Source organism: Peromyscus leucopus, chromosome 22, assembly GCF_004664715.2.
Source record: "Peromyscus leucopus breed LL Stock chromosome 22, UCI_PerLeu_2.1, whole genome shotgun sequence".
NCBI lineage: Eukaryota > Metazoa > Chordata > Mammalia > Rodentia > Cricetidae > Peromyscus > Peromyscus leucopus.
The window spans coordinates 44,573,856-44,599,178 of record NC_051081.1 but is presented as its reverse complement, the minus strand read 5'-3'; the positions used below and the strand labels follow the sequence as shown (position 1 = coordinate 44,599,178).

Below are 25,323 nucleotides of genomic sequence, written 5' to 3'. Positions count from 1 at the left end.
AAGTCCTCATGCTTACATATAGCATAAATTCCACCTACTGAGCTAGGTCCCCAGCTCCATTTGATCCAGAAATTTTGAAGATGTTTGAGTTTTGTGAGCCAAAGATGAGAACATTTCTCTGAATAAGTGTCCATACCATAGTGAAAGCATATAGCCTTATATAGCAATGTGTTTACATTTCTCTTCCTTACTGTGGACAATCTCCACCTTCCTAGGCAATCAAAATGCTATTCCACTTGCCAACTATGTCTCCATGTTATATGAACATGATTAACTGAACTGGGATGCTGTGACATATTAGGGCTGTAGAGGTTAGCAGTTCTGGCATCCCGAGACCCTCACTGTGGTCTGGAGAACCATTTAAAGATTGCTTTCTCATTCCTATACTTAGAATTTGGTCATACTGAAGAACTCAGTTGTACACATCTGTGACTGGAATCTTATTGTCTAAATGTGTCATTAAATAATAACCTATATTTGAGGCTTTAGCTTGAATGTCTTGAATACATGTTTCTATTAGAATGTTCTGTTGACATCTTATGGATCCTGGAAATTTTACCTAGGGAACTAGAGATAAGAAGATCCAATACTAGGAGTTCTAATGGGCCAGAAGTCCTGAGTGGCCTGAAGCATGGCTGTTATGGTCACTCTTCTGAGAACACGATGAGACTCTGGTGCCAGACTGACATAGACCATATGAGGCTCATGGCTTGGGGAGCGGAGCAAGAAGTTCACCATACCCTGACAACTATTTCAAACTGTACATAAAGGTCTTGGACCAAAGTGCTTGTTAGTGAATCAACAATGAGGGGGAGCATGGCTGGTAGAGCTGCAATGTGCATGAGTACAGGAAGTTACTTTGTTGTTAGTGGCATGACCTGGGTTTCAGTTGTAGGTGATATGAGGAAATGCATTCAAATATGACCCAGAACATATTGGGTGATGCACATCTAGAGAGTTATATCTAGCAAGCTAAAACGATGTGCAGGCATTTATTTTGAGGAATCCATTTTACTTGTTGAAGAAGAAATAAACATAAAATTAAAGATGAACATATGCATGTAAAACAACATATCTTTTAAATATGCCTATGTACACATAGATAGATGATAGACAGATAGAGCTTCATTTTGCTAGGACCAAGAACATTGTGCATGATTTGAAATATTTACATACACACACACACACACACACACACACACACACACACACACACACACACACATCCTGGCTACTTTTATATCAACTTGACATAAGTTAGAGTCATCTGAAAGGAGGAAACTTCAACTGAGAAAATGCTCCCATAAGTTCCAGCTGTAGAGAATTTTATTAATTTATGATTGATAGGGGAGAGCCCAGCTCACTGTGGGTGGTTCTATCCTTGGACTGGTGGTCCTAGGTTCTATAAGAAAGCAGACTGAGCAAGGCATCGGGAGCAGCACCTCTCCATGCCCTCTGCTTCAGCTCCTGCCTCCAAGTTTCAGCTTGAGTTAATGTCCTGACTTCCCCTAACCGATGGACTATGATATGAAAGTGTAAGCCAAATTCCTAAGTTGCTTTGGTCATGGTGTTTCATCACAGCAACAGTAACCCTAACTAGACAATATATATTGTGGCAATCAAAGTGAAGTTTGAGTTTTAGTCTCCATATTCAGCAGAAAGGGAAAGATGGAGGGAGGGGGAGAGGGAAGAAGAGAGAGGGAGGGAGGGAAAAGCATAGAAGAAAGGGAGAGAGGGAGAGAGAGAGAGAGAACCTAACTTTGCTTAGGTAGCTCATGTAAATATTCAAAGAAGACATCTAAGCAATGCTCTCAAGATGACCTGGCCCCTACATAGCAGATGAGGGAAATAGATCATCAGGCAGGAAGAAGCAACATGATTGTCTGCACATAAAATAGGCAAAATCAATGGTACCCTAGAACTCTGGCAATGGCTGTGTGGCATAGGAGAGTGGAATAGCGTCTTTGAAATACAGTGAATGAAGTGGAGGAATGGAGGAATTTAAATGGCTTGTCTATTGGAAAGTCTTGTGTCTCAGACTCCCAGGTTTGCCTCTGTACTGTTTCTACAGAATGATAATGGCCATGAGACATGAATGATAGATGTTCTGTGAAATACAAAAGAATTTTATAGACAAAAGCAGCTAAGAACTGCTACCAATTATTTAGTCAGTCCATTTGTGGAAATTCATAATCTATGGGGGAATATCAGGTAGCAAAATTAATAGGTAAATAAAGTAATGTCTTTAATTTGCATGACCAACATTTGGAAATTATCATTCATTCCCTGGGGAATGCCAATGAATATCTCTAACAACATAGTTCAGGAAACTTGCTAAAGACACAATATGATCACATACTGGCCCAAACCAAAGTGACTGCTGTGTGCAGAAGACTAGAGGAGGGGCACTGTGGCCTGGTGACCCAGGGAAGAGGTAGAAAGGTTGGAGCCAATAAGACAGACTGAGGACAAGTTGGTATGTTTTGAGACTCTTTAGAAAGCATATGTGCTCTTCTTTGTACTCTCATAATAATAAAAGGTATAGGACTTAAGAAGGAGGATAATAAATAATAATAAATAAATATTTGTGGTGCACAGAATTTGGGCAATCAAGACTGGAGGCTCATGGATTTGAGGCCAGCCTGAGATTCACAGAAATTCTAGAGTGCACGAAGAGACTTTGTCCCAAATGAGAAAGAAAGAAAGCAAAAGGGAACAGGATAAAGGAGAAAAGGCCATTTTTCTAAGTTTACCCCCCCCCCCCGTCTCTCTCCCTCTTCCTCTCCCCCCTCTCTTTCCTGTCTCTCTCTCATATTTTAAAACACCACAAATATGAGAAGCCAGCATGGTTCCTGGGCGTGTCCTAACTGCTTTCCATCCTCTTTATGTAATGCTCAGAAGTCCCGAGAAGAAAACTGCCTTGGCAGTTACCCAGTGGGTTTAGCTTTCAAAGTTACAGATCCTTAATGTTTAGCGTTCCAGAGACAAACTTGAAACAGCCAACAAGGCTTGGTGATTCAGATTTGGCTGCCCTGCATTTTTGGAACAGTTGCCTGGTCTGCTATCCAAGGTGCTGAACTAAGTTTTGTAGCTATGGAACATCCTAGTTTTCATTTTTGTTGCTGTGATAAAAACATACTCAAATAAAAAGCAGCTTAGGAGGGAAGAGGTCTGTTTTAGTTAACAATTCCAGGCCACAGTTCTTTTGTATAGGAATTCAAGAGGGTAGGGACTGGTAGCAATTAGTTGCACCACATTCACAGTCAAGAACGGAAAAATGCATATGTGCATGTTTATTTGCTCGTGCTCAGCTCCAATTCTCCACTCTCATACAGTTCAGGATCTCCTGTCTAGGGAATGGTGCCACTCACAGTGGGCTGTGTCTTCCTGTGTCTTCTTTATTAGTCAAGATAATCCCTCATGGATACAGCCACAGGCCAACTCAATGTAGATACTCCATCCTTGAGACTCTTCCCAGATGACTCTTGATTGTGTCAAGTGGACCCATCTGTCTTGTGTTGAGTTTATTTGTTGCCCTTTGGTCTTCTGGCTGTTACCAACTTGGCACCCTCACCAAAGAGGAGCCTTGTCTGACATGGGGCAAGACACCATCTGCTCAGTGCTCTGACTGCCTGCAGTGCCCAGTCTAGCTGCTCTGATTTTAGCTCAAGAGCCGTCTGTTTCCTCGTTTGGGTTCTTGGCAGATTAGCCATAAGATGCAAGCTCTCTGTGTTCAGAGAAGCTAAAATATCCTGACAGTAAGTGACTATTTCTTCCAGAAATAAAATTGACTACCTAAGGGAGCAGATAATTTCTGTCCATGAAAACCTAAGCTGGATAAACTAAATCTCATAGCTTCATTTCAGCACACCTGGGTTTCAGGACCCAAGTGTCACCTTGGCAGGAAGCTTCTATTGGCCAACTGGCTGACTGAGAGGCCCATTCTTTGTTCCCAGGAATTCAAAACACAATGAATAAAGAAAACATACACTTATAAGTACTGTGCAGGAGTAGAAAGTAAGTTAAATGCAGTAACAATTCAGAAGAGAATTTTTAGCATTCTGTGGGAGTGGGAGGAAGCAGTCATGGAATGTTCCATGGAGAAAATGGAAGAAAGATTTAGCCTTGATCATCAGGCTGATTTCAAACATACAGAAAGAAAGACGGTGTGCCTGATGTCATCATTATGGGAGTGCATTTGAGAGATGGGAAATACCTAGTTCTGCTGAGAGTCCCTCGCCTTGGTGAGGTTCATTTTTTGCATCTATGTTTACATATAACACCACCAATCATGTACCTTTCCCCAAGGTGGTCTGAGTACTGCTGTGGGATGGTCTGTATGTCAAATTACTCTGATTGGTCAATAAATAAAACACTGATTGGCCAGTGGCTAGGCAGGAAGTATAGGCGGGACTAACAGAGAGGAGAAAAGAAAGAACAGGAAGGCAGAAAGAGTCACTGCCAGCCGCCACCATGACAAGCAGCATGTGAAGATGCCGGTAAGCCACGAGCCAGGTGGAAAGGTATAGATTTATGGAAATGGATTAATTTAAGCTATAAGAACAGTTAGCAAGAAGCCTGCCACAGCCATGCAGTTTGTAAGCAATATAAGTCACTGTGTTTACTTGGTTGGGTCTGAGTGGCTGTGGGTCTGGTGGGTGACAAAGATTTGTCCTGACTGTGGGCCAGGCAGGAAAACTCTAGCTACAGAGTACTTTTCCCAAACAAAGGAAGACATATCTTTTTCAAATACACTGTTATTTAAGGAGAGTACTTCAATCACCTTCCCCAAGTACTTTGATGTTCAGTCTAAAGAGAACTTCAAGGTAGAAGGGGGCTTACTGAGCCTCTTTATTCCTCAAACCAGACCACTGACACCATTAGCAACTGCAGGACAGTCAATGAGATATGTCCCTCACCTTGAAACAAAACCAGCTGTGGGGCAAACAGGGAGAACCAAAAAGTGACCAGAGAAGGGAGGTAGAGAGGAAGAAGCTTCCAGAAAGCACAGGGTTTGATAAGAAAACTGGAAGTGTGCACAGAGGAAATACTTCAAGGGGTTTCTAAGAACTATCCACTTAAGACACTCACTATTAAATTCTGGGATTTATCTAGAATCCTACACAACATAATTTCAAAGGGCAGTCTGTGGTGGCATTTTACAGAACTCATGTCCAGGAATTGGTGCATTTCCAGATCTTTGGGAACAATATGGAGGTGAGGGAAGAGTCATGACAGGAAAAAAAGTCTCACCAGACTGGATATGATCAGGGAATAGCTCTCTACTCTGGAGACCAACTTTGCAGTGCCCAAGCCTTCTATTTACTGTGTACGAGTCACCACATGGGTCAGAAGAGTGGGGCTCTTTCCTAGTTTTCACCTGGACTTGGGCATGGGATCAATGTATCTAATGAATACAGTTCAAATAAGTTCACCAACATTATTTAGCAGTATTGATCTTAACCGACACACATATAACACATATACTTTACCAACCCCTGGCTCTCAGAACTTAAAGTATAGACAGACAAGACACATACATGTATACACACTTATATACTCTCAAACCTCCTTTCCTGTTTCTCTTTTGCCAGCCTTTGCCCATTTATAATTTAACCACTTATCAATTGACAGAAAAGTCCTCATCCCCATTTTTTTCATGCCCCAAATCAACCTAAGTGTCATGTCTGTCTTTTCACAGGCTGGAGTGGGAAGGTCCCTCTCAGAGACTCAAATTCACTGAGCACACATACAAGAAGGTCTCTGGCTTCAGAAGTGCAGATTAAAAGTGACGCTCTGGGGAAGCGTCAGTGCTGAAGAGTTAAAAGAATCATTTTATTGCTTCTGTTGTCTGAAAAAAAAAAAAGAATTTACACAGAGGTTCCCCGCCACCACCAATTTTACCTAATTCATGAAATGCTACTGCATTCAAAAGAATGAAAAAACATTTATTAGTGTTTCTTAGCATCCTCGGGCAAGCAGCTCTCCTTCATCTCAAGATGCCAATCTCGCTTCTCCTCCTCTTCTTTTTTTTAATATAATGAAGGTCCTTGTTGAAATGAGTATTAGATCAGTGATTCCAAAAGCAGGCCTCTGGGGAATTACATGACATGTTTGAAGAAGCTGTGGTGGGGAGGGAGGAAGAGCAGCTGGCATGCCATGCTTTCCTTACCGCGGGCTCGGGCTAGGCAGGCATCTATACTGTACCACCCATTTGACCCTGTGCATCATATAAAGGCATGGCTTTAGATTATGTATGTACCAAACTTTAATTTTCATTTCACACTCAAAAGTTCTGTACAAAAAGAGGCAATGCAGGCAAAAAAAAAAAAAAATTACAATGGCTTCGGCAAACAACGTATAACAGCGTCAAAGCCCCTGCTAATGTGCGGCCATCTTTACAAGTATACTGTGACGACGGAGTTCTGAAGATCGGGGCTGGTGAAGATAAAATCCCATGTTAGTTATTAATGTCTAGAACATTCGAGAGATGCCTATTATATAGGGTTGAATGGGGAGTCTGAACTCTACTGTACAACGGGATCCCTAGATTAGGTAGGTTTCATCTTGCTCTTGAAGAAGCATGAAATAATGCTGACTTAATTGTGATGATGTCTCAAAAACTTAGGCTTGTCATTCATGTTTGGCATAACTGTGATAACTATGAATGTCTGCATATGTTGATGAGGAATACATTAACTAAATATTAAAATACACCCAAGACCTTCTTCGTGGTCTTTAGCTAGTATTCTGGCTCTAATATTCTGGCTCTATTTATCACAAATAAAAATATCCATTTCCACCAAGCTTTTGCTATGGATGCCTAGGTGAATGGGAGAGGAGTTACCATGCCAAAAGTTGAAACATGTCTGGGAAACGTCATTTTTACCTTCTTTCGTGCCTCAAATTAAATATCTGAGTCTTATAAAACTCTGTATTTTAAACTATGAGACATCAATTATGAAGTATTATTAACACTGACCCTGTCCCTAGTACTTTCCCCCAAACTACCCATGAGTGCTGGATACATGTGCATATAGCACAAAAAAATAATAAAAAATAAAAAAGGAAGAAAAACCAATTTTTTCAAGATGCCTACTGGACAGTCTGTTAAGAGAATTGGTCTCCCACAACAGTTCTGGAGTGGACTCAAGGCCCATTCCCTGTTAGTGATCACAGACACACACTCAGCCTGTCCTCTTGGTGACCCGAGGCAACTACTCAGACCCTGGGCTTCTCAAAATTCAAGTCCAGTGGAGTCTTATCTTGGAGATAACGGACTGGTTAAACTGAAGCAGACTGACAGCACCCGTACACACATTTGGTCCCATTGACTAGAAAGTCTAAAAGTTACAAATGTCCTCTCTGTGTGTATTTGTGTGTGTGTGTGTGTGTGTGTGTGTGTGTGTGTGTGTGTGTGTGTGTGTGATCTGACAGGTAATCTCTAATGTTTTCTTATGTAGCCAGCTGAGAGGCAGCTATGGTGTAGATACTTGGCTTGGGTTCATGGCTCAGGTCTGTGGGTAAGAGCCCAAGAGAAACTGGGCAGTCCTTTCTTCTTTGAAATCTCAACCTCCTCTCCTGAGGAAAGGGCAAATAGGCACCTGCTCATTAGTAGTGTGCATCTCCGCTCTTGGAGGCTGGAGAGTTGCCCAGCTGAGCCCTGCCTAGAGCTGTCAAATAGAACATCCCTAAAGCTGAACACTGGAGAATGACTCATCACACATGATCACATTGTATGGCTTCCTCTGGATCTTGGAATTCCTAGTTTTGACAAGGTCACGGAAGCCAACTAGCATGATTCTGTTCTAGTGAGAAGACTCACATCAGTCAAGTGACTGTACTTACTCTGCTGGTAGAGCGCCAAGGGACAGGGAGTCTCCCTCGCCATTGACTACGTTGATATATAGACCAGGGGACCAGTTCTCTCACTTGTTTGCATTTCTTTGTTGAAACAAACCAGGTATCCCCTTTCTGGGAGGACTCAATGGCCACCCTAGCCTAGAAGTGTTAGTATTTCACAGCTCTTCTCTTGGAATGTTGCAAACCCAATAATACCATACTCTGATCATCCTAGACCTGACTTCCATCATTCATCAACTGTCTGGACAATTCTCTCCTTCCAGCAGAGATATGCAAGTAACAACAGAGGTTAGCCTCAAGATTTCTCTACAAGCGTCCACACATTTGGATAGATTCACAGGCCACATGGTGAAGAGGGAAGAGTTTAGACTCAGGTGGGAACATGGGAACACCCAGGGATCTAGTTCTAGGAGTCATCTTGTGTGCCCACATCTTTCCATTAGAGGTCAGAATGTGTTTCCAAGATTCCATTCTAACTCAGCTCTGACTTATAGGCAGAAAGACTACAGGCCCGGTGATATTGATAACCACAAGGATACTCACTGGAATTTATGAAGGAAGGAAGGTTGGTGGAGTGGTTCCTAGACTCTTGGAACTGTTTTAGATTTTTTAAAGCTTCATTTATTTTCTTTCATGTGTATAAGTGTTTTTCCTGCATGTTTAGAAGCACACTATGTGCATGTGTGGTGCCCACAGAGATCAGAAGAGGCCACTGGATGCCCCGGAACTGGAGTAATGGAGAGTTGTGAGCCACCATGTGGGTGCTGGGAATCGAATCCGGATCCTCTGCAACAGCAACAAGTGCTCTTAACCACTGAGCCATCTCTCCAGCCCCAACACTGTCTACTTTCTACGTGACGAAGGGGAGGCTAAAAGCGAATCTGCCAAAGTCCTCAGACCAGCGGAGGATGACACCAGGTAATCAGAAAACGTCCATTTCCTCTCTCTAAATTCCTCCGGTTTGCTGGTAAATAACAAAATGCCTTAGTTCTCAGTTCTGACATGACAGTCCATTTTGATAGAGAAGGTGTGTATGTAGGGGGGCTCCCTTATCAAGAAGGGTGGTGTACCCAGAACTCTGCAGACTCACCTGGGAGGTGAGTGGACTTATTCGCAACCAGAGTTCCATTTATCTGCCCCCGCAGGCAGAGGGTTGACACAGATATGACTGTCCTTATGCGAACTCTCTCTCAAATGCTCGTAAGATAGCCACTTTCCTCAATCCCCCTGCAAGGACCCCTCTATCTATCCCATGGCCTCCCCATTAGCGGATTAAAAGACAGGCAATTTTCCTCTAGCAAAACCTAAAAGGGAGTAAAAGGGACACGGATTGAGACAGAAGGAGAATATTTTGGGTTAATAAAACACGTGCTTACAGAAAAGGGGCATGCACGTGAGGTTTGGAGGCAGAAGGAAGGGGGGTGGCGTGGCGTGCTGAACTCAGAACTTGTGCTCCGCTCTTCACATGCATTTTTCTTATCTTGATTCTTCTCCCTCCCTCTCTATCTCTACCAGGACAACAGTTGTGTGTGTTTCTTGTATCTGAGCCGACACAGGAAATCAAGTACTTTGTGTTTCTATAAACTATCCTCCCAGAGAGAGAACACATCTAGAGTTAAAACAATACCACAAACTATTCAGAATTTCGGATTTGTTACAGGTGTCATTACAAGACTCCAGCAGCCAAGATCGAAGTTTCCAAATGTGGCCCTGGGAAGAAAGGATTTCCGTTTCAGACGTCAAAGGTAAGGCTCTCAAGACAATTTATGCTCTGCTGGGTTGAGTCAGTCAGGATACAAATTAAGGTCCATATATTTCAGTGACAAGAAGGAAATGGTTATGTAAATACACAAGTATTAACATCAATCTGTATTAAATTATGTAAACATATACATCTTCTGAGGTCAGCACACAGATCCTCTTCTGGGAGCAGGGCCCTATTGAAGCATTGCTCGAATCTGTTTGGAAGTCGATTCATCATTCAAGTGCTTTGTAGTGAACCTGAATGGGGAAAGAGAATTGGGTGTCAGGGCTTATCCAATTGAAATTTGTACATAAAAACCACAGGCTTACTTCTTTAGTCAGAGAGCCATGTTTTGGTGTTCATTCCATATAGTCTCTGAATGTATTTTTTTTTAAATAATTTATTTAACCTTTATTTTATGTCCATTGGTGTCAGATCCCCCTGGAAGTGGAGTTACAGACAGCTGTGAGCTGCCATGTGGGTGCTGGGAATTGAACTCAGGTCCATCTGGGAGAGCAGCCAGTGCTCTTAACTGCTGACTCATCTCTCCAGCCCTGAAAGTTTATTTTTGATTTGACTTTGCTTTGCTCTCTAGTCTACACTGACACTGCACTCATTCTGTAATCCAGGTTGTCCTCAAACACTTGGTAATTCTCTTGTCTCGGGCTCCCTATTGCTGAGATTATAGACACACCCCACAATGCCAAGCTCTCAGGCAGGCAGCTATGATACTTGCTTTTTCTTGTGTTGAGAGTATTAAACTCTTGTTGTTGTTGTTGTTTTAACCTCATCAAATGATTACAAAGAGGAGACATAACTGGTCTCATTTTCAAGGAGATAAATTTCACTGCACTTAGTTCAACGTCATGTCCACTGAGGCTAGCCCTACTGAGTTATGGCATTCAAGTTAAGGAATCCTAAAATTTAAACGTTGATGACTGTCTACTGTAGGGACTGTGCTTATCCCCATTGCCACCACCAGGGGGCACAAATGCAGGTACACTACGGAAGCTGTAATCTGAAGCAGCATCTCCTGGCTCAGTCTTGAGTGTAAAGATTTGTAAAATAATTGACCTCTAACAAAACTTTGACCTTATGTTAGGCACTCTGGGCCACAAAGAACTTCTTAACTGTGGTAAGTGACTTGGTTTCACAGGTGGGAAGGCTGAGGACCAAAGAGCTGGAGTGACTCCCTCTGAATCACAGAGCAGATGGTTTTGACTTGTGACCAATCTGTGACTTTTGACTTGAGCCTAAGTCTGGATGCCATGAAAGCCTACACTCTACCCACTTCGTCGCGTGTCTCCAGGAAACACACGTTTCCACACTGGGATGGGAAATCATGGCTCTCTACACGATGTCCTGATCTCCAACGTGTTTTGGCAGCTAGAATAAAGCTGGAAGGTTCCAGAAATTCAGAAGCTGAAGTCTTCTTAATGAATATAGAATGCCAGCCTGGTGTGCATCCTACCGTCTCCCTTGGGGGGGGGGGCGGGAATCTAGGATTCAGGAAGCTCTTATGGTAAGGACTCATATTCTCTAAAGATGATGGGTTGGCCACTCAGAAAAACAGCAACTTGAGTGTATTGAGACTGCTGGTTTCTTTATCTACTGAAGGAGAATAACAGATGAGTCTTGGGTTGATGGGTGGCAATGGCTGCACTTGATAATGGGACTGGTAGAGCTAGAGCATTGCATGTATAAACGAGCGCTGCCTCATTTCTCTTCGACTCATCCCTGTTTTCTGCATGTAGTACACTGCATGGGACTGAAGGAAATGAAAGGCTAAGACAGCAAGGCCCTTAGGTCTTCCAGATTAAAATTCTGCATTGGGATGGTTTGTGCGGTTCAGCAAAATTCCTTTGGATGTAGCACAGCCAAAAATAACCATCTCCTCCCTGAAGTGGACTAAGCAAATGAAGTATCCTTGGGGAAAGAGGAGAGGCCTAAGGAGCAGGGACACACTACAGCTGGCTAAATATTCCGGCATCCAGCAGTGAACAACAGGTCCTCGGTTCTGGCAGCTGCATGTGGGAGCCACTTGGGGAGTTTGGACCAAGCAAACCAAAACAAACAAGCAAACACAAGAGGGATGCTCGAGCTTCCAGGCCAGTGATTTCATTTACTCGGCCTGCGATCTCAGTGCCTGAAAACTCCCCTCATCTCCCTCCCATGCAGCCAGGGTTGGGATTCATCCGTGAAGACAGACGTGAACCCTGGAGGCTCTTTCCCTCTCAGCAAACTCCACTCTTCACAGAGCATCACGGTCAAGAGTCGGGGCTAAGGCCGGTGGGGCCACCCAGACCCAGGTATAGGTCCTAACTTGGCCCTTTACGGTGTGACGTGGAAAAAGTTATTTGAGCTCACATAGTCAAGTATGGGTCTGGTGGCTCATACCTTCAATCCCAATACCCAGGAGGCAGAGACAGGAGGATCCCTGAGTTCCGGCACGGCCGGGACTACACAGATAAACCCTGTCTCAAAACCCCCAAACTTAACTTACCTCAATTTCTCCCATCTGTAAAAAGCGAATGGTACAGATGGGGCTGCCCTCCTCCCAGCATGGTCAGGAAGACGACAGCATGAAAACAATCCAAGGGCTAAGACCCGGTGCTCAGGCTGTTAGCCCCCAACCACATCCCAGTCTGCAATGGTCTGAACGGGAAGTGAGTGGCACTGTCAGCCCGCCCCGGAGACAGGCTCACCTGAGAGCGTTCAGCAGGCCTTCCACACTGTCCGGGGCCTGTTCCTTCAACACCTTTATGCAGCCTTTCATCTGGAAGAAGGAAGTACAGCATCTTGTTAATATTCTAGTAACCCTGACCACGGCGGCATCTGCCGATACTAAGAACTCTACGCGGCGGCGGCGGCAGCGCGTGGAAATCATGAATAAACTTTGCTAATCCTCTCAGGATGGTGCATCGTGCCTCTGGGTTTTTCAAGAATTCTGGATGACTGTATGATTGCAATCTCTATGGATTTTCATCCTATACCACAACTGTCCATTTGACTTACTTTGGGGATAAACATCTTGCCTTGTATTCTGGAGCCCAGACCAGGAACAGAAATCGCTCTCCTTGGTTCTCGGTTGAGATTTCAGCAAGTGCTTGACACACAAAATAATTTAATGCATTGTCTGCTAAGAATGCTTCTCCTCTTTCAGCTGTTGACTGGCACACCCTTCATATTTTGTAAAGTCTCACGTTTCACCAGCCCTAGGAAACGTGTGTGTGTGTGTGTGTGTGTGTGTGTGTGTGTGTGTGTGTACCAGTATATGTGTGTTACATACATGTGGAGGACAGAGGGCAAGTTCAGCTGTTATTCCTGAGGTAATGTCCACTTAATTTTTGAGACCGGGACTCTTTGGCCTGGAGCTTGCAAGGTAGGCCAGGCGAGATGACGAGAAAGCGTCTGCCCCTCTCCACTCCAAGGCTGGGAATGCAAACACACCACTGCATATGCTTTCTTTTAAAAAAGTGGCTTCCGGAGATGAACTTATTCCTAGTGCTTTCAAAGTAAACACTACGCAGACTAGCCCCAGGAAGGCTCTTTTCATCCCACTCTCCATACCATAGATAGTCACTACCGCTTATTTGTGACCCCAATACGGCTTTGTATTTATTAGATAAATCTGGATGGACAGCCCTTCTTCAAGTCAATAATTTCTCTCCCTCACTAGATCAGTAACTCCTAGAAGCGCAGGTCTGTGTCTTAACCATCTCTGAGAAGACTAGTAAAGGGCATTTGTAAAGGATGTGACCTTATAGAGGTCAAATGCCTAGTTTTTATTCATGCTGCTTTGTATTTGCATGAACTTATACAACTTTCTAAGTTTTCTGAGGCCTTGGAATTAAAGTTATCTAATTCTGTCATGAAAATTAAAATTTACATAGATCATGTTATTTTATGCATATCCTGGAGTGTTTTACTTATCCTTTGGGAACGCGAAGATCTTTCTATAAAAAGTCAATCACTTATTCTAATCTTAGACATTCATGCAGGATGTGGACATCTGATGAGTTTGATTGTAACAACAGTTTCTTGCAGAGTGGTAGTCTCTCACCATTTCTTGTGGGCATACACCTAATATGCAAAAGCTTTGTGGTAACAGCTTGATAGACCCAAGACTGAGAAACATTTGGAGGTCACACCATAATGTGTCATGGTCAAGTACATATGTCTATCCAAGATACAGGTTTGGAGAGAGGCTACAAGTATACCAGCTGTGTGATGGGAGCAGATGCAGAGAGCCCACAGCCAAGCATGGGGCCGAGCTCCTGGAGTCCAGTCCAAGAAAAGGGGAGAGATTATGTTAGCAAGATGGGCTCAAGATCATGACAGGGAAACCCACAGAGACAGCCGACCCGAGCTCGTGGGAACTCGCAGACTCTAGACCAACAGCTAGGGAGCCTGCATGGGACCAACCTAGGCCCTCAGCATGTGGGTGCCAGCTGTGAAGCTTGGTCTGCTTGTAGGGCCCCTGGCAGTGGGACCAGGATCTGTCCCTGGCACATGAGCTGGCTTTTTGGAACCTATTCCCTATGGAGGGATGCCTCGCTCACCCTTGATGCAGGGGGGAGGAGCTTGGTCCTGTCTCAACTTGATAGGCCATGGGTTGTTGACTCCCATGGGAGGCCTTACCCTTTCTGAGGAGTGGATGGGGGGGAGGGAGGAAGAAGAGGGGGAGGAGAGGAAGGAGGAGAAACTGTGATTGTTTATGTAAAATAAATTTTAAAAAAAATACGCCAGTTATGTGCCACTCAAGGTTTGTGATGGCACCAGGCCCGGAGATGCAGAGAATTTTGTCCCTCTCCCATTAGAGATGGGGGTGCAGTGGGAGGGGAGAGACCAGCAGCTCAATTTCATGGTGTGGTAGGTGTTCGCATGACGACATCCCAGAGGGGCAGTGAAAGCAGAGATGCAGAAGGAGGTGGACGGGCGGTGGGTACTCTTTGAGGAGTCTCCAGTTCTATTTCAGGATGATTAAAACCGTGGGTGTGAATAACAAGAAACTGTCAGCAACGCGTTCAGGGCCAGAGCCAATGTGGGCTTAACAACACAGTGGGAACCTGGAGGCTCTTCCTTGTAGAAAATACCCTTGGCAGGCGTTAAGCACTAGATAAATATAGTGAGGACAGAAAAGAACTAGAAGGAGGCGAAGACAGGAAGAGGAGGATGAGTGAAAAATCCCTTAGGATGTGAGGGGTGGGGGGTAGCAGGGAGCTGAAACACAGGCGGTGAGGGATGCTCAATCCATGATAACTTCTGAGGATGAGGAAGAGGGACGCAAACAATTCCTAGGATCTGAGGGATGACAGCTCTGGGGTTCTTCTAGCTTGGATACTGGATGAGAGGATGGGACCATATCTAAAATAGGGTTCATGAGGGAAGGAGACCCTTTGGTTGGGGACTGGCCATGTTTCAGGTCTCCATAACAAGTATTGTCTGGAATTGCGGGCCAAGTCTTGTCTGGGGACAGGGTGAAGGTGTGATTCTTTATGGGGTCACCTCCTAAGAGGGTGTAGAAATCACTTGAGAACACCAGTTCAACCCCACACATCTTTCCTGGCACCAAGATTGCCACCTGGTCCCTAAACAGCTCATTTCCCCTGAGTCTTGGTGATTATTCTGACCCTTCCTTCTTCCCCATAGCCATCTGAAAAAACCCTTGATGGACTACCTCAAACCCCACCTCCCATGCCGTTGCCTCTAAGCAGAATATTCTCCCCCTCAACTGGTTTCTAGAGTTCTCCACATGTCTTCTCTGCAAACCAGGCCTCGCCCTTTATGTATAACCAATACCTCTTCCAGAACCTCATAAAAACATGTTGCTAGGATCACAGTTGACCCTAACATCCTAAGGACTTATCACCGAGTGCCTATAACTGCTGCTTTAGATGCAGAATTGTATCTGGAAGAATGGACACACCTCAGATAGGTCCGATGTTTAGGAAGCCTAAAACCATCTTAGAGGCACATGCCCAGTTCAACATGAACTGGCCTTTCTTAATCTGCACTAATAAACAGACTTGAAAAATGCCATAGAAAATCAACACATTCCCCGTTTGGGAGACTCAGGAAGTGGCATAGAAAGCCAAGCTTTTTATAAAGTAGGGTGACAAGCACTGCGTAGATGGGGCAGTGGGTAAGAAAACTTGCTGTACAAACCCGAGGACTTGAACTTAAATCCCCAAGTACAAATGTCATTCTTCGCTGCATGTGCCCATAACCCCAGAATGTTTGGGTGAAGATAGGTGGATCCCAGGAACTGACAGGCCAGCCAGCCTAGTCAAATCCGCAAGCTGTAGGTTCAGTGAGAGACCTGGTCTCCAAGGAATGTTGGGAAGAGTAATAACATAGGAATCCTGCAATCCTTCCCTGGCCTCTGCAGGTGTGTGCATGGGTATTCCAAACCACAAACATATGTGAACACATACATACACACACACGTGAAAAATCACAAAGAAAAGGTTAAGGGTACAAAGGGCTCATTTTGCCCAGCACAATTTTAGTTGTTGACTCTGTGGCAAGTTAACAGCTGGCTATGGTCAACTGAAATCCCCTAGGTATACTAGGCACTAAAGTGAATTCATAGTCACATGATATTTAGAGGTTTTTGTTTTTATAGTTATTTATACTCGATCTGCAGTGCCAAACCCTTAAACCTCCACAATGAATACAAGAAATGTATTTATTGCAAGGTTTTCATAATATATTCTTACGTAAATGAAATATATTTTAAAATAGTACACAGGGTTCTAATTTGTTAGGCTCATCCACCCATCAAAACACAAGTAGCCATACTCATTTCTCTCCGCTTCCTAAATGTGAATGCATTGTACTAGGCTTTCTCAAGTTCCTGTTGCCATGACTTCCCACCATGATGGACTGTGCCCTGAGACTATGAGCCAAAGTAAACTCTTCCTTAAGTTGCTTCCTTCAGAGTAGTTAATCACAGCAACAGAAAAAGTAACTAATATAGTGTTTACAGGTAAACGCTGGCTGATGCTGACGGCAGCAGCCGTTTATTCTACAATCAGCAGGAAAGCAGATGCAGACATCACAGGCTCCCAAAGGTCTCTGCATATGCATCCATGTTTTCCTTTATCTTTCACTCACACTTATTCACTGAATAGATGCTCTGTGGGGGCATCTAGTGGGTATCAGGCCCAGTATCCCAGGTCCCAGGACATTAGGTGTATTGATCATTGTCCTTATACACTTAAAAACCTGGAGTCAGTAGGGATGTTAGAAAAAGCAAATTGGTAAATGACAGGAGGACCAGAGGAGAAGGAAGGCTTTACTTCTGCCGGGCACAGGAAACGTGATCCTGGGTGAACTACAGCTAAATAATGTTTGGAAGAAATCCACCTGCAGAGAAGGAGGTGATGGAGAGACTCTTGGATATTGCACTAAGAACAGACAGGTTGGTTGGTGGGGCAGCAGGTGAAGTGTGATAAGAGAAGAAGTTGGAAGGCCATTTGGTCTCTGGCCATTGTGCCTTGTAACCCAGATGCTCCCAACTCTATTTATATTGTCACACACAGAAGGTGCTGAGGGTGCATGGACAGGGAGGCTGGGATGGATGAAAGGTGGGGTGGAGGTGGAGGTGGAACATCTCTGCTCAGCTCCACTAAGGCCTCGGGGAATCAGCATCCCAGCACCATGTGAGAAAGAGTGGACTACTTGCTAGGAAGAAACCTGACATGCATCTCCAAGATCTAGATCTTGGAGAGGTCTTGCTCAGTGAGGGATGGAGGCCAGAGGAAGAGAGGCAAGTTCGATCTGACGGCACTCATGGGCTTTTATGTGGAAAGTGCATTACATGAATATTCTTACATCAATCTTGGATGTCTTGCAGAAAGCTCCCACAGGGTGCACGTGGTCATAGAGGATGATGACCCCCACCATCACCCTCATGCAGAACATGAGTGTCTCCTCACTTGTAAACCTGCTTCTGTATTCCCTAAAAGAGAAGACACAGCCACGGCATCACTTCCTTGTTCAAACACATGCATTCTGAGATCCACAACTGGCTACTCCTCTACCCCCACAACCCCCACCCTCCATAGAACTTATCCAGGACCTGCAACAACCCAGGTTAATATGCTCTTGAAAAGACCCAAGATGATAATTTCCCTTGAATCTATCCAACTAGCAATTCAGTGCAAAAATATGGTAAATGAGAGGGCGGTGAATTCCTTTTTCTGCTTCCCTTCAGAAGCTAGCTCACCATGTACATCAACCCCTGCCCATCAATCTTGAATATTTTATAGCCGGCCCCTCTGGCTGTCCAAGATTATAGAGAATAATGGCTTCATTACAGGGGAAAAGAATCAGGCTCATTTCTACACTGCAGTTTTCTTGTCTCCAGCTGGAGCCACCTCCTTTGTTAAGACACAGCCTGTGGATGAACTTGGATTGGCAGATAGCTCAAAGAAATTATGTACCTGGGAGTTATTTGTGGAGGTGAAATTTTGCTCACTTACCTTGATAGGGGCCCTGATGATTGCAATAATTTAGGCCAATGCTAGAGACGTTTTTAGCATCAATTTCATTATGAGTTGGCCCCACAATGCAGACAATTACTATTTCTGTCTTGAAATAAATCTTAACTTTGATATGAAGGGAAGATTTAAAATTAATACCCTTTTATGGGGCAGGGGAGATGGCTCACTGGGGCAAGGCATTTGCTGCACAAAAGAGAGGAACTGAGTTTGGATCCCTAGTGCCTACATCTATGCCAGGTGGTTGTGCTGGCTAGTTTCATGTCAACTTGACAGAAGCTAGAATCACTGGAGAAGAGAAAACATCAACTGAGAAAATGCCTCCATAAGATCTAGCTATATGCAAGCCTGTAGGGCATTTTCTTAATTAGTGATTGATGGGAGAGGGCCCAGCCCATTGTTGGTGGGGCCATCCCTGAGCTAGTAAGAAAGCAGGCTGAGCAAGACACGGGGAGCAAGCCAGTAAGCAGCGCCCCTTCATGGCCTCTGCATCAGCTCCCGCCTCCAGGTTCCTACCCTGCTTGAGTTCCTGTCCTGACTGCCTTCGATGATGGACTACAATGTGGAAGTGTAAGACCAGTAAACCCTTTCCTCCCCAACTTAACTTTTGATCATAATGCTTCATCGCAGCAACAGTAACCCTAAGACAGCCACCCACCTGCAATCCCAGCTCTTGGGAGGCAGCAACAGAGCATGCCTGCAGCAAGCTGACTACGCAGCCTAGTCGTATCAGCAAAATTTGGATTCAGATAACAGACTCTGCTTCAATATACATGTCAGAGAGCAATCAAGGAAGATACCCACAGCCTACACACACACACACACACACACACACACACACACACACACACACACACACACACAGCAGGGGGAGGGAGGAAAGAGGCACACACGCATATATATATGCATCTGCAAACATGTGCTCCCTCATACATATGAATATGAATACACAGACACACACGAACACCACACACAGACATACATGCAAACATATAAAAGAGTAAAAAAATCACTTTATATTTGAAGGCAGTCAGCTGCTGTAAGGTGCTTGTGACACTTTTGGGCTCCTAAACACCCTAGAGAGCGAATGGTATTATGGGAACATTACTGGAGACAGAATACAAGGAAGGTCCAGAGAGGCCGGGTCGTTCATTCACAGTCACAGTGAGCAGTGCAGACTAAACATCCCCAACCTTCCCCTGTAGCTGCATCTTTCATCCTTAGTGGCCCCCATCATCCTTCATCTTAAGTATTTAGCAACCAGTTTAGGAACAAAGAAACAGAGGGTGAGGAGGGTTTTGGGGGGGGGGCTACTTTTGCAGTGGTCTTGCCATTGCTACACTTGGTTCTAAATCTCTCAGATCTCTACAGTAGATTGACGCTAATAGTACCCACGCATCTAAACCATCTCTCCATTTCTTTGCCTGGCTGATAGCGGTGATTCTCAACCTGTGGGTCATGACCCCTCTAGGGGGTTATCCAACCCTTTCACAGGGATAGCATATCAGATATCCTGCATATCAGATATTGACATCATAGTTCATAACAGTAGCAAAATTGTAGTTATGAAGTAGCAATGAAAATAATTTCAAGGTTGGGGGTCACCACAACGTGAGGAACTGTATCCAAGGGTCGCAGCACTAAGAAGGTTGAGAACCACTTTCTTATAGCATCCGACAAGCTGTAAAACCATTGTGAAGCCAATCAACCAATCAGGGCCTCAGCTATTTCAGTGTGACATGGATATAACATGGACACAGACCACCCTGAGTTTCTATGGAAACTTTAATATGATATCCGAAAGAGGACATGCCACTATCAACACCTCTCCACAGGTCCCAGTTGGGTGGAAGCTTAGCCATGCCCACACCTCCGGTTTCACTTACGGTGTCTCCAGCATGACCTTGCAGACGCTGGTCATCGTACTGAGGCAGTCTGTGGTATTCTCTATGGGCAGGGTTTTATTCTGAGGGGAGAGACACAAACACGCGTTAGCCCTCCTAGAAGCACGGACGCACGCATGCGTGGTGAAGAAAGGGCACTCTGTGCCGCTCGACCGACCGCACTTACCTCTGAGACAAAGTGCATCGTGGCATTGCTAAGCGTCTTCAGCATCGGCGTGGCTTCTGCGTAGAAGAGGGACATCCGATTGGCCATCTCGTTATTCACTTCATTCTCAATGTCTAGCTGATGAAAGCAAGAGAGGAGACAGTTATAAAAAGAAAGTCGTGTTCTCCAAACCCAAGTTCCAGACAAGCACGCTGCCTTCTCTCTGGGCCCTGCCAGACGCGGAAGTCAAAGCAGTCAGGGAGAGAGGGCGGCCCCAGCCAGGGAGATGCAGGGACTCACATGCATGTTGTTGATACGGTTGCGACTTATTGTTCTTCTGTAGTAACTGAAGTCATTCTGAATAGCTGGGTTCCTCATCTGAAATTCGGGAGAGAAGAAAGAAGGTCACCTTCCAGGAACAGGTGACGGGGCAACATAGGGAGCCCAGACATGAGTGTTTATAAATATGGCAGGACTTCTCTTTGTCATTCAAGAGCTGGAGCAACCATTAAAAATAAGAGGCTGGGGGCTGGAGAGATGGCTCAGAAGTTAAGAGCATTGTCTGCTTTTCCAGAGGTCCTGAGTTCAATTCCCAGCAACCACATGGTGGCTCACAACCATCTGTAATGAGATCTGGTGCCCTCTTCTGGCATATGGCAAACTTGCAGAAAGAACACTGTTTACATAATAAATAAAATAAATCTTGAAAAAAATAAGAGGCTATAACTTCAGTGTTCTGAAATATGTCCTGTTCTTACTGTGAGCTGTATTTCTGGGAAAGCACATTTGCCCAGTGAGGAAAAAAGACACTTTTATGGGGTTTCTCTGTACTCACTTGACAGATTTCAAATTTCCACATGTAAGTCACCCTCTTAGCCAACTCTTACTGCACCACATGGAATGCAAATATTCACCACGTTATAAGCCTCCTCGAGGAAGGTATTCCATCTTATTCTCCCACCCGGGCCCTGCAGCCTTAGCAGAAGAGCCTTAAAGCAGTGCTACCCAGTTCAACTTCCACAGCACGTGTGGCCTGACCTTCAGCTCATCAAATCGAAGGGTGAAATGTAAGATTTCTGCAAATTCCTTTGCCAGGGCCTGCTCCCGCTCCAGATGTTGGGTCGGTGTGTAGGGAGGACATGTCAGAGATTCCAGTAAACTCTGAAGAGCTTTTTCTGAAATTCAAGGGGAGACAGAGATATAATCAGGGAGACCAGAGACATCCTTTAATAGCACAGTGTTCGGGTTCAAGTTGACATTCTCAGAGGCAACCTGCAATGGATGTTCCCTTTTCAATGTTTCCTAAGCCCAGTTTACTTAGTAATCTCACTTCCTGAACTTTGTAGAAGACCACGAATATATGTATGGAGCTTGTGTGTATGAGAGCCACGAATGATTCAAGCTGAGATGAGTGGACTGAGGAGAAGGTGCCAATCCAGGAAATGTCTGCTGTGTAAAAACGGGGTAACCCTATGCTTTGAAGGTGGGCATGAGGACAGGAATGGAAGAGTCAGGGATCTATGGGGCTGGATAGTTTAACCAGTCAGTGTGTAACAAAAGACCCCAGGGTCAATCTCTGGTCTCCACACACATATCCAAGAGTCCTTGAACACATGGGTTAAGTCACCTGCTTAACACAGTTGAAATTCTCTTCTATCATCCTTCTCTGTCTCTATATCCCCAGGATATTCCTCTACAAATCTACTACATATATGTTAGTCATTGTTCTTACAAGAAAAAAGAAAAAAAAGAGTAATGAAAAAAGAAAGAAAAAAAGAAAAAAGGAAACTTCTGCTCATAGAGTAATGAAAAGAGTAATGAAAAAAAGAAAAAAAGTAATGAAAAAAGAAAAAAAAAGAAAGATCCCATCCCTCCCACTTGCCAATTTCAATTTCTAATCATTTACCACTCTTTTTGCTTTCCTGTATCTTTTAATAGCAAAGTCATTTAACCGATCTTCTATAGCAGGAGTTGATGAAACTATGGCCCATAAGCCAAATCTGGCCCCCTGCTTGATTTTATAAATAAAGTTTTATTTAAAAAGTAGATATGTTCATTACTTCCTGTATTGACTAGGACTACTGTTGGTGTTGGCACTATGATGGTAAAAATCTAGTTACTGAAAAGACAGGATAGTTCACAAGATGCAAATTCTTTCTCTTCCTGTTGAGGTAGAACTCAGGTTGGAATTTCAGCTCACTACATTCAGACGCACAGCAAGGAAGCAGAGGATTTGATTTCTCTTCTGCCTGAGCACCTGAGGCAACCTGCTTTGTGAAATCAGTTTATACCACCTTCTCAGCTGGTCTTAACATCAAGTCCTTCTCAAAATCACAGTCATGGTTTTGATTTCAGTTTTCCTCTTAAAATAGGGCACTCGTTTTAGCGGCAGATTAAAGCAGAAGTTGCTGACTACCTTTTCCACTCTAAATATACTATGTTAACAAATGAAACCCCAAGCACTGGCAGCGATCACACCGTACTGCTGGTGGCAGGGAGCCAGGTTGTCAGCCTCATTTGCCTCCACTCCAGCTTCTGCAGAATCATGCTGTTTCTGTGCAGCTTTATTTTTGTTTGTAGAGCTCAAGTAAAAATGCTAAGTTTATTTTCTGACATTTTGCATTCCGCTAATTGTGGTTTTGGGGGGTGGGGAAACCGTAGCACTGGATAAACTCTATCCTTCAACTTAGTAACAACTGAGACCAATAGACAGGAGCCCAATCCAAGTTGTCAAAAGAGAGGCTTCATCCAGCAATTCATGGGAGCAGATGGAGACCCACAGCCAAACATTAGGCAGAGCTTGGGGAACCCCATGGAAGATGGGGTGGAAGGATGATGGGAACCACAGGAGCCAAGGACACTATAAGAACACAGCCCTCAAAAATCAACTAAGCAGTGCTCATAGGGGCTCATAGAGACTGAAGCAACAATCACAGAGCCTGTACAGGTCTGACTGAGGTCCTCTGCATATATATTATGGTGTGTAGCTTAGTGTTCTTGTAGGGCTCCTAAAAGTGGGAGTGAGGGTGTCTCCTACTCTCTTGCCTGCTCTTGGGGCCCTTTTCTTCCTACTAGGTTGCCTCATCCTGCCTTGATATCAATATTTCTGCCTAGTCTTATTGTAACTTGTTATGCCATGTTTGGTTGATAACCCTGAGAGGACTGCTCTTTTCTGAAGGGAGACAGAGGAGTGAATCTGGGAAAGAAGGAAAGAAGGAAAGGAGGGGAAGGAGGAATGGATAAATGGATGGAGGGAGGGGAAACTGTGGTCAAGATGCAATGTATGAGAAAGAGTAAATGTAGTCAGGTTGCAATGTATGAGAAAAGGATAGATAGATAGATAGATAGATAGATAGATAGATAGATAGATAGATAGATAGATAGATAGGAAGGATAGCTAAAGAACTAAGACTAGGGTTGGAGTGATGGCTCAGCAATTAAGAGCACTTGCTGCTCTTAGAGAGGATCAGCGTTTGGTTCCCAGCACCCTCATGGCAGCTCACGACCATCTGTAGCTCCAGTTTCAAGGGATCTGACAGCCTCTTCTGGCCTCTGAAGGTTCTTCTAGGCAACGGCACCCCTAAACTCACACAGGCCCATATAGAAAAATAAAAAAGAAGTCTCAAAGAAATGATATCAGTAGGCTTTGAAGAGCTGGACACAGATGAGCACAGTGACAGAATGTCACGACACCGTGAGCCAGAAGAAACCCTCCATGTGCCAATCAATGACTTTCAGAGAAAGGAGCACGCGGTAGATCAAAAGAAAGAAGAATGATGGAAGTTGCTTGTGAATATCCTCATAATATGCAAGTGGGGGATATTTTCCAACAGTAGAGCTGTTCCCTCTACTCTCTCAAATGGCAATAATAATAATAATAATAATAATAATAATAATAATAAAAGAAGTGCCATGTGGGACATGGTAACTCTAGTATTCACTCACCAAGCCGGATGGAAAATTCATAAAACCGCTTCAGCCTCACAACCAGGGGGCAGACCGCATTCCAAGCCTTTTCTTGAAGTTGAATGTCATTGGGGTTTTGAATGGCCTACACAGGAGAAAAAGGGGGTGATGATGAGTTTTCAGTTTAAGAAAACTAGTTACCCCACACCAGATTACCCTGAATGCTTTTAGTTTAAAAAAAATGAAATCCCTAGTGTGCTTTGAGAATTAGAACCACCTCAGTTGACAACGATTATCTGGAGGATTCCCCAAAGAACTCATTTTCAAAGGCAGTTTCAACACTTGAACATAAAGCTAACGGGTCTCAGGTAGATCTTGTCTAGTCTCACTCACTTGGTGTTGTTTTCTTGGGTTAAAGAGAAAAATAGGAATTGGAAGACTCAGCTCTCTCCATTAGCACTTGATTCGTCTAAAGACTGCTCATTATGGAGAATGGAGGCAGTAGTCATTGTGTCTTTTTGGTGATACACCTTGTCCTTGACAGTCTGTAATAATGTCTATACTTACGGTGACCTTGAAGCAGAAATGCCGCCTCTTAATAGACTTTTCCTCAGTAGCATCCTGACAGTGGTATGTTCTCATGAGGACAGGGGAAGAGGCAGGGTAAATTTCATGCAAGTGTGTGTGTGTGTGTGTGTGTGTGTGTGTGTGTGTGTGTGTGTATGCTTATGCACACGCACTCAGTGTATGTGTAAGGTTTTTCCTTCTCCCCCAAGGGTTTAGTCAGTTCAGTGCGGCCATTGACTTACATCTCGGATCTCTGGTCCTGCGCCTTTGTAAGCCTGCAGGTCTGTGAGAATGCTTTCGGAATCTTGGAGGACAGCACTGATCTGGTTCCATATCTCTCGCTCTCCTTCCGTAGGCTGGGCATCTAAGTGACAGAGAAACCAAGAGAAACTGAGGGCTGGTGTTTCCCAATGGCTCTCAAAGTCCATAGACTGTCAGTTCTCCCAGCTGAGCGGCCCCTTCTCTTCCTCCAGCTGTGGAAATCATTCTGCAACTCTACAAGCTGTTAGGTGAGGAAAATGAACACAGCTTCTGCCCATGACGTCATTCAAAGCACCCAACAGCCCTTTTGTACAGATTCAACCTAGTATGATCAAATCATCCTGAGTGTTCATGTGCTAATTTATTTACATAAGATGCATTTTTGCATGTCTTATGTTCACATTGGGTAACAGGAGGGCTAAGCAT

At 44.3% G+C, this 25,323-nt stretch overlaps 1 protein-coding gene across 2 annotated transcripts in view; it reads right to left on the bottom strand.

The window, feature by feature from the left end:
- Window positions 1-6,026: 6,026 nt before the first annotated feature.
- The window catches only part of Cyria (CYFIP related Rac1 interactor A), a 67,111-nt gene continuing 47,814 nt past the window's right edge, over window positions 6,027-25,323 (bottom strand). For both annotated transcript variants that reach the window (XM_028867611.2, XM_037198152.1), the window contains exons 3-11: window positions 24,879-25,000; window positions 24,109-24,214; window positions 21,202-21,338; window positions 20,464-20,541; window positions 20,185-20,301; window positions 20,001-20,080; window positions 17,447-17,573; window positions 12,313-12,383; window positions 6,027-9,864 (exon numbers count right to left, since the gene is read on the bottom strand). In XM_028867611.2, the coding sequence (XP_028723444.1) occupies window positions 9,801-9,864; window positions 12,313-12,383; window positions 17,447-17,573; window positions 20,001-20,080; window positions 20,185-20,301; window positions 20,464-20,541; window positions 21,202-21,338; window positions 24,109-24,214; window positions 24,879-25,000 (902 nt within the window). In that variant the 3' untranslated portion in view covers window positions 6,027-9,800. The remainder of the gene's footprint in view (window positions 9,865-12,312; window positions 12,384-17,446; window positions 17,574-20,000; window positions 20,081-20,184; window positions 20,302-20,463; window positions 20,542-21,201; window positions 21,339-24,108; window positions 24,215-24,878; window positions 25,001-25,323) is intronic.